Source organism: Tupaia chinensis, unplaced genomic scaffold, assembly GCF_000334495.1.
Source record: "Tupaia chinensis unplaced genomic scaffold, TupChi_1.0 Scaffold000175_1, whole genome shotgun sequence".
Lineage (NCBI taxonomy): Eukaryota > Metazoa > Chordata > Mammalia > Scandentia > Tupaiidae > Tupaia > Tupaia belangeri.
Window position 1 is genome coordinate 1,288,356 of NW_006159650.1, and position 12,044 is coordinate 1,300,399.

At 43.2% G+C, this 12,044-nt stretch overlaps 1 protein-coding gene across 10 annotated transcripts in view; it reads left to right on the forward strand.

The window, feature by feature from the left end:
• The window catches only part of TTC3 (tetratricopeptide repeat domain 3), a 154,377-nt gene extending 148,081 nt beyond the window's left edge, over positions 1-6,296 (forward strand). For 9 of the 10 annotated variants that reach the window (XM_027770952.1, XM_027770958.1, XM_027770954.1 and 6 more), the window contains 2 exons: positions 3,559-3,651; positions 4,769-6,296. In XM_027770952.1, coding sequence (XP_027626753.1) covers positions 3,559-3,651; positions 4,769-4,843 — 168 coding nt within the window. In that variant the 3' untranslated portion in view covers positions 4,844-6,296. The remainder of the gene's footprint in view (positions 1-3,558; positions 3,652-4,768) is intronic. The other variant, XM_027770955.1, reaches the window with a different exon arrangement.
• The last annotated feature ends 5,748 nt before the right edge of the window (positions 6,297-12,044 follow it).

The window sequence follows — 12,044 nt, forward strand, 5'->3', positions numbered from 1 at the left end:
CATTCCTGTGAGACCCACCAGAGACTCCCCAGGGTGTCCAAATGGGGCATGTGCTCTGTGATCCTCCAGGTAGCAGAATTAGCAGGGCCTCCTCACTCATGTGTGTGGTCTTGGCCACCTCCATCCCAAGGAGACTGGAATCACCCGGAAGAAAGAAAAACTCTTTCTGCTTCACAATTGATCTTAATAATTCAAATGCAAAAGCCAATTTATTTAAACTTTACCAAATTATATGAGGAAGAAAAATAGGTATTTAAACTGGGACTTAATTTGAAAATCATGGGTGAGGTTTATAAAAAATTAAAAGTAGTAGGGACCAGCAGGTGGCATGGTGGTTAAGATGCTGGACACTCCCACATGGCTGACCACAGTTCAAGTCCCAGACCTGGCGCCTTATTCTCTCTCTCTCTCTCACTCTCTCTCTTTCTGTGTGTGCGTATATGTCTGTGTGTGTATATGTGTGTGTACATGTCTCTGGTCAAGTTAAAATAAATTCATGAATTGGGGGACTAGCAGTTGATGTAATGGCTATGTCACTGGACTCCCATGTAGTTGACCACAGTTCGAGTCCTGGACCCGGTCGCTTGCATTCATGCCGGGCACATGTGCGTGTGTGCCCAAGATCACGAGAGGAGAATGGAGGAGAAGGGATTGCGGCATGACCATTCCCCCCGGAAAATGATTTCTCACTTTCTGTCTCTCTGTCCCTCTCTGTCTTCTGGCAAGCGCACACACCCTATAGCAAAAACCTCCAAAAAATAAAAATAAAAAAATATAAATGAATGAATAAATAAAATTAAATTAAATAATCTTAAAAAAAATTAAAGGTAGTTTTATATAATTATATTACAAAAGTGGGGCCAACAGGTGGCATGGTGGTGAGGCACTGGACTCCCACATGGCGACCAAGGTTCAAGTCCTAGACCTGGTGACTTGCCTTCTCACTTTCTCCTCTCTTCTCTCTCTGTCTCTGACATCAAATTGAAAAATAATAATAATAATAAGTAAAATTAATTAAAATTAAATAATTCTTGGGGGCCAGTTGGTGGTGTGGTGGTTAAGGGTGCTGGGCTCCCACATGGCTGACTGCAGTTCAAGTCTTGGACCTGGCTGCTTTCTCACTTTCCCTCTCTCTCTCTCGCTCTGTCCCTCTAAACAAACAAACAAACAAATAAATTTAAATAAAATAGTTTGTTAAAAATATTAAATAATTTTTAAAAATTCAAAAATAAAATATATGATATATATTATAATATATAATATATTATAATATGTATATATAAAATATATTGTATAATGTTAATACATGCACATGACAGAAAATGTAAAATGGCATTTAAAAAAACTCATAAGTCCACTTGTTAACCGGTATAATTAGAGGATTGTGTATTTTTCTAAGCACCTTTGGTTACATATATGTGTGAATGTCTTAAAAACTAAATACTTTACCCATAATTTATGTCCTTTAGCAGTAGGTATCTGTTTTAAAGCTTATTTGTTTGTTCCATGAACAAGAGAGAGACAGAGAAACAGCAGCCCTGACAGGGCCTTAAGGCTACGACTGCCCCCAACCCCACCCAGCCCCAGAGCGTGAGCACGTGCATTTCTGATGTACTCAGGGCGGTCTCTAGACAGGAACCTGGAGCCTTCCCATGTGGGCCAGCCTTGGAGTACATCTTCTTTTATCACCACACCACTGTCTGGCCCCAGGATTTTTTGTTTCAGTTGTGATTGTCCTTTTATTTTTACTTAGAAATACACTGTGCCAGTCTTTCCATGCTAGGAAACAGTCAAGTTAACCACAGATTTCCTTTTTTATTTTTTTAAGGGAGATTTTTGATATAGAACACATGCACTCACTGGAGAGACAAGAGACCAGAAGCAGGAAGTCACCCCCCAGGGAGATGGCCATCCCACCATCCCTTCTCCTCCATCGTCCTCTCCGGATCTTGGGCCCGCACGCACATGAACCTAGTAGGGGTTTTAAGCCACCAGTAAAACATAGTAAATAAAAAGAAAAATTTAAAAAGGGACCAGCAGTTGCGTAATGGCTATGTCATTGAACTCCCATGTAGTTGACCACAGTTCAAGTCCCGGACTCGGTAGCTTAAACTCACACCGGGTGCGTGTGTGTGCGTGCCCAAGATCCCAAGAGGAGAATGGAGGAGGAGGGATTGCAGTGTGGCCATTCCCCCTGGGGGTTGATTTCTCGCTTTCTGTCTCTCTGTCTCTCTCTTTCTGGTGAGCGGACACGCCCTATAGCAAAACTAAAATCTCTCTCAAAAAAAAAAAAGTTAATAGTAAATCATAACACACCCATCCGTTAAGAGTCAAGGTTCACGGTACAACATGGGGTGAGTGCTGGGGGCCCTCGGCGTCTGCTGCACAGGGAAATCCTGTCTGTGCTCACCAGACTGTGAGCGCTGGGCCGGAACCTCCCATTCTTCTCTGTACCCAGTGCCCCACACAGTCCCTGACTGCTGAGGTTTGCCAGATGAGCCATCAGTTTGTTTTGTTTTGATCTGCACAAGTCATCCATGTTCATAGAAACTTTAGAAAACAGTAAAGAAAAAAATTAAATCTTCTTTTACCGGAGGCAAACACTGTTAAGATTTTTGTACATATTTCCAGGCTCCTTTCTAGGCATCTATGTACATACATTCTCTTTATTTTTAAAAGTCTAAATTATATGATACAAACTATCGTGTAACCTGCTTTTTATTCAGCTTTCTGAGTCAGGGATTATGGGCTTCTTGCATAATTTTAAGCCATCACACGACAGCTCACTGAGTGGGTTAGTGATGATCTGCTCTCTCCAACTGTTAGATAAGTAGATGACTGACAGATGAGTAATACTGAGCTAGCACCAGACTTCAGGTCAGGTGTGGGAGAGAGAAGCATCTATGGAGTTTCACCTGGGAATCTGGAACCACGTGTAACAGTGTTTGCTCTGAGAACATTAGAACTTCGAAAGCATACTTTTTTGTATTTTTACATTTTTTTCTTAAATGCTGTTGAATTGTGGTCGACCACGGTTCGCGTCTCGGACCCGGTGACTTAAAACTCATGCTGGGAGCGTGTGCGTGTGTGCCCAAGATCCCGAGAGGAGAATGGAGAAGGGATTGCGGCGTGGCCATTCCCCGTGGGGGGTGATTTCTCGCTTTCTCTCTGTCTCTCCCTGTCTGTCTGGTGAGCGCACGCACCCTATAGCAAAAACCTCCTTAAAATAAATAAATAAATAAATAAATGTAGGGACCAGCAGTTAGTGTAATGGCTGCATCACTAGACTCCCATGAGTCAACTACGATTCAAGTCCCAGACCCAGTGGCTTAAACTAATGCTGGGCGCGTGCGCGTGCTTGCCCAAGATCCTGAGAGGAGAATGGAGAAGGGATTGCAGCGTGGCCATCCCCCCCCGGGGTGTAATTTCTCGCCTTCTGTCTCTCTGTTTCTTTCTGGAGAGCGCCCATGCCCTATGGTAAAACCTCTCCAAAAAATAAAAGAAATAAATGTAGTTATTCTATATTATTTATTTGTTATTACCTGTTTGTTTTCACAGGTTTCTAGTTCAAATTCCTGTGAAATATGCCATGAGGAATTCAAATCAAAAAATATGCGTGTGCTGAAATGTGGGCATAGGTTTCACAAAGGGGTAAGAATTCTCTCTGGCCCTCCTTCTATCATATATTGTGCCTATAAAGGCTTTTTGTTTGTTTGTTTTTAGGATTTTGCCATAGGATGTATGCACTCACTGGAGAGAGACAGAGAGAGGGAAAGTGAGAAATCACGCCACCCCCCCGCCCCCCTCCCCCAACGTGGGTGATGGCCATGCACAGCCCCAGCTCCTCTGTTCTCTCAGGATTTAGGGCACACACACACACACACACACACACACACACACATGTGCCCAGCATGATCTTCAAGCCACCGGATCTGGGACTTCAACTGCAGTCAGCTGGGATTCAAAGCAATATTAGTTCCTTGAGAGGTGTATTATTTTACACAGACTAAGGAGATAAACAGTGCAACAGTTTGTCAGTTCAGTGTAGTGCGTGAAGGTGGCTTAAAGGATAAAAACTAAACCTGATGGGTCCCTATGCCTGACCCTGGGAGATTCTGGCCTGCTCTTCTCCAGATTTGTGTGACAGCCATCCCGGTATGATAGGAACTGTGAGGATTTGCCCCACATACCTGATCTGCTGGGTTAGAACAGATCACAACTCTCCCACATCAGTTCAGTAAGGCAGGAATAGAGCCGCATCCACTCTAGAAGGCATCGAGACCGCCGGCAGTCTCTGGTGCACACGTACGTGTGTGTCCTGTGCCTGCGCTCTCCACCCTTCCAGCACTCACAAGCACGTGGGCAGCAGGAGGCCGGGTGGCCAGGAGTCGCAGAAATGTGGCATGCACACTGGTGGGATGTGCAAGGACCAGGGCCAGGGCAAAGCAGAGGGATGGGATAAGACCTGGGCGACTGAGTTCAGGTGACAAGCCAGTGCCACCATTAGAAGTCAGGGCAGCTGAAGCTACAGAGCTGAAACTGGAGCCCGGGACAGGGAATAACCGCCCATGGATCTAATTCTGAAGTGGATTATTTGCTCCTGGGGTTTTGTCCACACTCCTGGCCTAAGAGGGCATCAGTGACCCTGAGCATTGGGCAGGTCCTGATACACGTCGAGGGAATTTTAGTATGCCTTCCAAGGAGTCCAGTAGCATGGGAGACTTGATGGTCCCCACAACACTGACTGGTTTCATTTCTTCCTTTTCAGTGCTTTAAGCAATTGCTTAAAGGACAGAGTGCTTGCCCAGCCTGCCGTGGTGGTGAGCTCTTCTCAGAAGAGTAACCTGCGCTTCTGGAAAGGCCAGCCCAGCGAAAATGGGCCGCCTCCTACCTGCTATTCTAGGTCGTCTCACTTTCCTAAAGCGTCACCCACCAGCCTGTTGAATTGGAAGGACAATATACCACCTGTGCTACAAAAAGCAAACCTTTGAAGACTCGCGTTGTGTGTCCCAAAGCCAATAAGTGGAGATCTTTAACAGTCGATATAAGTAAACTCCCCACTCTGATTAGACACTTGAGTGACAAATAGCCAATAAAATGATGTGTGACCATGTTCTGACATTGTGGGGCTGCACAGGGTGGCTTGTGAGACCCTGAAAGCAGTCCCTGAATCATGAGAATTCTTAAGCCAGTCCAGTTCCCCACGCTCCCCTTTGGTGTTTGAAAAATTTGTTCTAGCAGCTTCGCAAGAGAGGATATTGACCATTCAGAATTTTTAAAAGTTTCGGTATTCTTGAAAATATGTCTACATTTTTCCTCAGAGATTTTGACCAAAAGATTCCAATCTCTTCATAAAACACTGTGTGCTTTTTTAAATTTCCATTTTCATTATTTTATTCGCCCCATAGACTGTTCAAGTGGTTATTTTTCACCTTCTAAAAGTGTGACCTGATTTTTGGAAATCAAGTACAGACTACTTTCTTATTAATATCAGCCATGGCTTTTTTGCCCCTTCAGTCAAGGCCATGTATTCATCATGCTGACCCCACATGGAAAGTGACCCTGAGAAACCGGCCGATGTCAGTCGCGTTTGTCCTTCTGCGAATCAGCTCAGCTGTGCTTACGGCGTAACATCTAGCGCCATGCTGAGCTCAGGCAGGCACTGCACACGGTGGCCACTCCCGCCGTCCTTCCTTATCCCAGCACCAAGAGAGAAACTTGTGTACTAGGTAACCCTGAGGTTCTGTGTTACCGTCGTCCTGTGTTTGACCCTTGTGTAAAGTAATGCATGCAATCTTGTACTGTGACCTGAGAACAAAACCCTAACTGCACTAGAAACTATTAAAATATTAGATATCTTTCAGCAACGTAGAGAGAGTGGTAAGCATAGAAACATGGGTCCTGATACATTCCATTTCTCTCAAACACGAAGGATCAAAAAATGTTTTTCAGTGTGTTCTTATTCCACTGGGAATTTCAAGTCACTAGCTTTTGAGTTGACTTGGTCGCTTTCTTATCCCTTAGTTTGATGTGAGTGTTGGTGTCTTTGTGATTTAGTCCACAGAAGTTCACTGCTTATTTTGAAACATCTTCGGTGATCTCTAAAACATTGAGTGCTCGTAATAATCAGAGAGTTTTAGATCTTCAAGTACAGAGGGGCCAGTTTGTAACACGGGTACAGAGGAGAGGATGAACAGCTGTCAAGTGTGAGAGTGCGTTTTGTGTGTAACTTCAGATACCTGTGAGTAGGCCTTATATTGTCCAGTAGCTGTCAGAATAAAGAGCATTCTAAAATAGTCACAGTTTACTGTCATTCTTGTCCATTCTTTCTCAGGTCAATTTTAAAAGGTATTGTACTTGGGGCCAACAAGTAGCAATGGTGGTTAAGGCACTAAACTCCCACGTGGCCAACCACAGTTCAAGTCCCAGACCTGGTAGCTTGCTTTCTCACTTTCCCTCTCTCTTTCTCTCTGTCTCTTTCTGATGATTGCACATATCTTACAGCAAATAAAAAAATAATAATGATAAATAATTCTTTTTTAAAAATGTACTTGAAAATTTCAGACATCTATGTTATGCTAACATTTGCAGAGTGACTTCGTTTAATAGCCAGGCTATGTCTGAGGAGTCTGACCAAGGATTTTAGGACATTTTAGGACCTGGATTAAACCATTCTTTTGTGCCTAAAAAAGATTGCAAACTCAAATTTCTAAGATTGACGGCTTAAATTTGTGAATGGAAAGTTTATATAGAGGTGGTAGAGAGTTTTAGGCTAAATTGTGGGATTTTTATTTGAATGTATCTAAGGAGGTTGAAGATAAATTGTATCCTCTGTCATTTGGAGGGCGAATTTGTGAATTCATGAACTGTCAAAGCTGATCGGTAGAATTTCTGTTTCAGAGGGCCTTCTTGGTATGCTGACAACTAAGGATTATTGAATTCAGATTTTTTTTTTCTTTTTTTTTTTTTGGAGAGATTTTCACTGTAGGGCGCGTGTGCTTGCCAGACAGACAGAGACATAGAGACAGAAAGCGAGAAATCACCCCCCGGGGGGATGGTCACGCCGCAATCCCTTCTCCATTCTCCTCTCGGGATCTTGGGCACACACGCACACGCGCCCGGCGTGAGTTTTAAGCCACCGGGTCCGGGACATGAACCGCGGTCGACTACGTGGGAATCCAGTGACATAGCCATTACGCTAACTGCTGGTTCCCTGAATTCAGATTTTAAAAAGCTGTCTTCTGTTTGTTCAACTGTATTCAAATTATTAGTAGTACCTATTTTTAATCTGATAGCATTTAATTCAGAATAATGTATAACTTAAAGCAATGACTCTTCCTTAAGAATTTAGATTATTCCCTGCTGAAATGATTAATCTGTCATGAATAATGATAAACCCATATAAAGTTGAAGTGGTGCCCTAATAATGCAAAATGTCCTACATTTTTAAGGTAATTTCAAAGATTATCTATTAGAAGTAGGTAATCACAGCAATTAATACATCTCAACAAGAAGCAATAAAACTATTTTGTAGTAGTTTTTCAATCAGATGATCCTCCCTTGAGAAGTGAATTAAAAGAAACAGAAGAGACAATAGCAAAGGTGAAAATTCCTTTCATCCACACGAGGTACTTTACTGATGAAACTGACAAAGGATGAACAGTAAAATGAATAATGTGGTTTGTCAGATGAGAGCCAGAAACTTCTCTATTCAGTATGACCCTTCGGGAAAAAAAATGACACAACAAACTCGATTGAAAAGAATAAGAAGAGCTAGTCACCAGCGATGCCTACCTAGCTCATTTTCGTTCTCTTCACACTGACACATTGACTGCTGAGATGTCCACGTTCGTGTTGCCCATAGACCCTCAGTGCTTTGCCGAGAAGGATGGGCAAGGCCTGCCATGAAAACCCTTGGAAACTGGGGGGCACCAGCAATTAGCGTAATGGCTATGCCACTGGACTCCCATGTAGTCAACCGCGGTTCACATCCTGGACCCGGTGGCTTAAAACTCATGCCGGACGCATGTACATGCGTGCCCAAGATCCTGAGAGGAGAATGGAGAAGGGATTGCGGCATGGCCATCCCCCCTGGGGGGTGATTTCTTGCTGTCTCTCTGTCTCTCTCTGTCTGTCGGGTGAGCGCATGTGCCCTATGGCAAACATAGCCATTACGCTAACTGCTGGTTCCCTGAATTCAGATTTTAAAAAGCTGTCTTCTGTTTGTTCAACTGTATTCAAATTATTAGTAGTACCTATTTTTAATCTGATAGCATTTAATTCAGAATAATGTATAACTTAAAGCAATGACTCTTCCTTAAGAATTTAGATTATTCCCTGCTGAAATGATTAATCTGTCATGAATAATGATAAACCCATATAAAGTTGAAGTGGTGCCCTAATAATGCAAAATGTCCTACATTTTTAAGGTAATTTCAAAGATTATCTATTAGAAGTAGGTAATCACAGCAATTAATACATCTCAACAAGAAGCAATAAAACTATTTTGTAGTAGTTTTTCAATCAGATGATCCTCCCTTGAGAAGTGAATTAAAAGAAACAGAAGAGACAATAGCAAAGGTGAAAATTCCTTTCATCCACACGAGGTACTTTACTGATGAAACTGACAAAGGATGAACAGTAAAATGAATAATGTGGTTTGTCAGATGAGAGCCAGAAACTTCTCTATTCAGTATGACCCTTCGGGAAAAAAAATGACACAACAAACTCGATTGAAAAGAATAAGAAGAGCTAGTCACCAGCGATGCCTACCTAGCTCATTTTCGTTCTCTTCACACTGACACATTGACTGCTGAGATGTCCACGTTCGTGTTGCCCATAGACCCTCAGTGCTTTGCCGAGAAGGATGGGCAAGGCCTGCCATGAAAACCCTTGGAAACTGGGGGGCACCAGCAATTAGCGTAATGGCTATGCCACTGGACTCCCATGTAGTCAACCGCGGTTCACATCCTGGACCCGGTGGCTTAAAACTCATGCCGGACGCATGTACATGCGTGCCCAAGATCCTGAGAGGAGAATGGAGAAGGGATTGCGGCATGGCCACCCCCCCTGGGGGGTGATTTCTTGCTGTCTCTCTGTCTCTCTCTGTCTGTCGGGTGAGCGCATGTGCCCTATGGCAAAAACCTCTCAAAAAAAATAAAAATAAAAAACCTTGGAAACTGGAACCCAGTCATTCTACAAGTATGTCCCTTGAGTACCTGCTGTGTGGTCGTGCCAGGCTAGAGGCTTTGATAGAGCAGTAAACAAGAGACAAGCACCCCTTGCCTTCCAGGTGAACAGGCAACAAACGTAATATTTCCGGTGGAGAGAAGGGCTTTGAAAGGGAAGCATGGACGGTACATAGATTAATAAAATTATTGGGACCAACAGATGGCATAATAGTTACATCACTGGACTCCCACGTGGTCGACCACGGTTCTGAACACAGTGGCTTAAAATTTATGCCAGGCATGTGCGTGCATGTGCCCAAAATCCCCAAGAGGTGACTAGAGGAGAAGGAATTGTGTGGCCATCTTCCCTTGGGGGGTTGACTTCTTGTTGTCTCTGGCAAGTACACACTCCCTATAGGAAGGAAAAAAAAAAAAAAAAAACTCAAAAAAATTCTTACAAAGTGCTTCACAGTTCCTAGCACACAAACTCTTGAAAAAAGGGAGCACGTAATTGATACTAAGATGAAGGGCCTACAAGCGGCCTAAGGTAAGTCCTATGGTTCCATCAGGAAGGCTTTATTAAATCAAAGTAGCCTTTCCTCAGGGCAGCCCAGACTGGACTGCGAACAGGTGGTTAAAAGACGAAGGAAAAGAGCAGCAGGTGGCATAGTGGCTGTAGCACTGGACTCTCATGGCCAACCACAGTTCAAGTTCTGGACCCAGCAGCTTGAAACTCACATCGGGTATATGTGTGTGAGGGCTCAAAATCCCTAGAAGAGAATGGAGGAGGGATTGCAGTGTGACCATGACCCCTAGAGGGTCATTTTTCACTGTTTTGTCTTTGGCAAACACACATGCCCTATAGCAAAAATGTCTCTGGGAAAAAAGAAAGTCAAGGAGAAATCAAATCACCTCAAAGACATTTGGAAAAGTAATAGCTTTGTTCCTGAAGTCTCTCCGAATTGACCTTGAAGTCTCCCTGGATTTTTGTGATTCCATAGCAAAGGGAAATTTCACCTGTGACTTTCCTAAATTCTCCAAACACACTTTGGATTCAGTCTTCCCTATCCAGTGTGGGTTTTGGATCACACCAGGGCACTATGATTGGCCTGTTCTGTGGGTATGGGGGCATTTGAGGATTTCAGCGGCTCTGTCGAGGCAGTCCTAGTGCGGACGGTGTGTGATCCCAACTCCCTGCGTTAGGACTCCATCATGGCTTCCACTGTGGTGTTTTCTTCCTACTCCCCCTTTAAAGGTAAAAAAAGATAAAATACTACTTAGCAAAAATGCAGAAATTACGGGGCCAGCAGTTGGCGTAATGGCTATGTCGTTGGACTCCCATGTAGTAGACCGTGGTTTGAGCCCTGGACCCGGTGGCTTAAACTCACACTGGGCACGCATGCGTGCGTGCCCAAGATCCCGAGAGGAGAATGGAGGAGAAGGGATTGCGGTGTGGCCATTCCCCCTGGCAGGTGATTTCTTCCTTTCTCTCTCTCTGTCTCTTTCTGGCGAGCACACGTGCCCTATAGCAAAAACATCTCAATAAAATACAGAAATTAATACTAGTAAACTACAAAGTTTTAACGAGTCATACATCAATCAAGTTAAATTGATTAAGTAAAAAAAATTCAGCTACCTTAATAATTTTGGATATTGAAAAAAAGTGAATCTTGACCTCTCACAGTGTACAAACATCAGTTCCAAAAAGATCATGGTCCTAAATCCAAAATATAAACTAATGCAGCCTGGACAAGAAAACAGACTATTTTTCTGCCCTGAGGATAGTCAAAGGTTTACTAGAAAACAAAAATTACCACATATTAAAAAGCTGATGAACTGAATTGCATTGCAGTTAGCTATCAAGTTATCATTGAGAGTAAAAACGTGCTACAAAGTGGGACTTTGTAATAGGTATGTCCAAAAAGACACCTCCAGAATATATAAAGAACTATTATAAATCAGTAATAAAAAATACAAATAAGCAAAAGATTTGAACAGGCAATTCACAGATATCCAGATGGTTCATAGGCATTTTGTTAACCAAACTGTCCAATATCATCGAAATAGAAATGAGAACCCAATAGGGAAGGTTTTATAAGATGTCTTGAAGTTGCCAGTATCGAAAGCAGGACCATCTGCTTTGCAAGGACTTACTTTGCAGTTCTCCACAGCACCAGTGCAGGCCTGGGGTGCTGGAGTCAGATCACACCAGCCTTGATAATAAGAGCCAATTGTTAAATTTTCAAGGAATTCTGTAAACTGGTTGTTAAACATAGCTGCTCTCAAAATTTGAATGATAAAAATAAGTAACAGTTTCCTGGCTACTGCAGCTTATTATCTCTTGAGGTTAGTATCCAAATGGCGGAAATGCCGTATAATGAGTGCTGTGCATCTCTTTCCAACTCTGTTCAGCGGTGTCACTTTAGTAGCTTAAAATTGGCTATGGTGGGGACCAGCAGATGGCGTAATGGCTATGTCACTGGACTCCCATGTAGTCAACTGTGGTTTGAGTCCTGGACCTGGTGTCTTAAACTCACGCAGGGTGCATGTGCATGTGTGCCCAGGATCCCGAGAAGAGAATAGAGAAGAAGGGACTGCGGCGTGGCCATCCCCCCTGGAGGGTGATTCCTTGCTTACTCTTTCTGTCTGTTTCTGATGAGTGCACATGCACTATAGCAAAAACCTCTTCCCCAAAAAAAAATTGCCAAATGCTACATGTCAGGATTTTTTTTTTCTTTTTTTAGAGAGGTTTTTGCTATAAGGCGCATGTGCTCACCAGAAAGACAGAAACAGAAACAGAAAGCGAGAAATCACCTTCCGGGGGAATGGCCATGCCGCAATCCCTTCTCCATCCTCCTCTTGGGATCTTGGGCA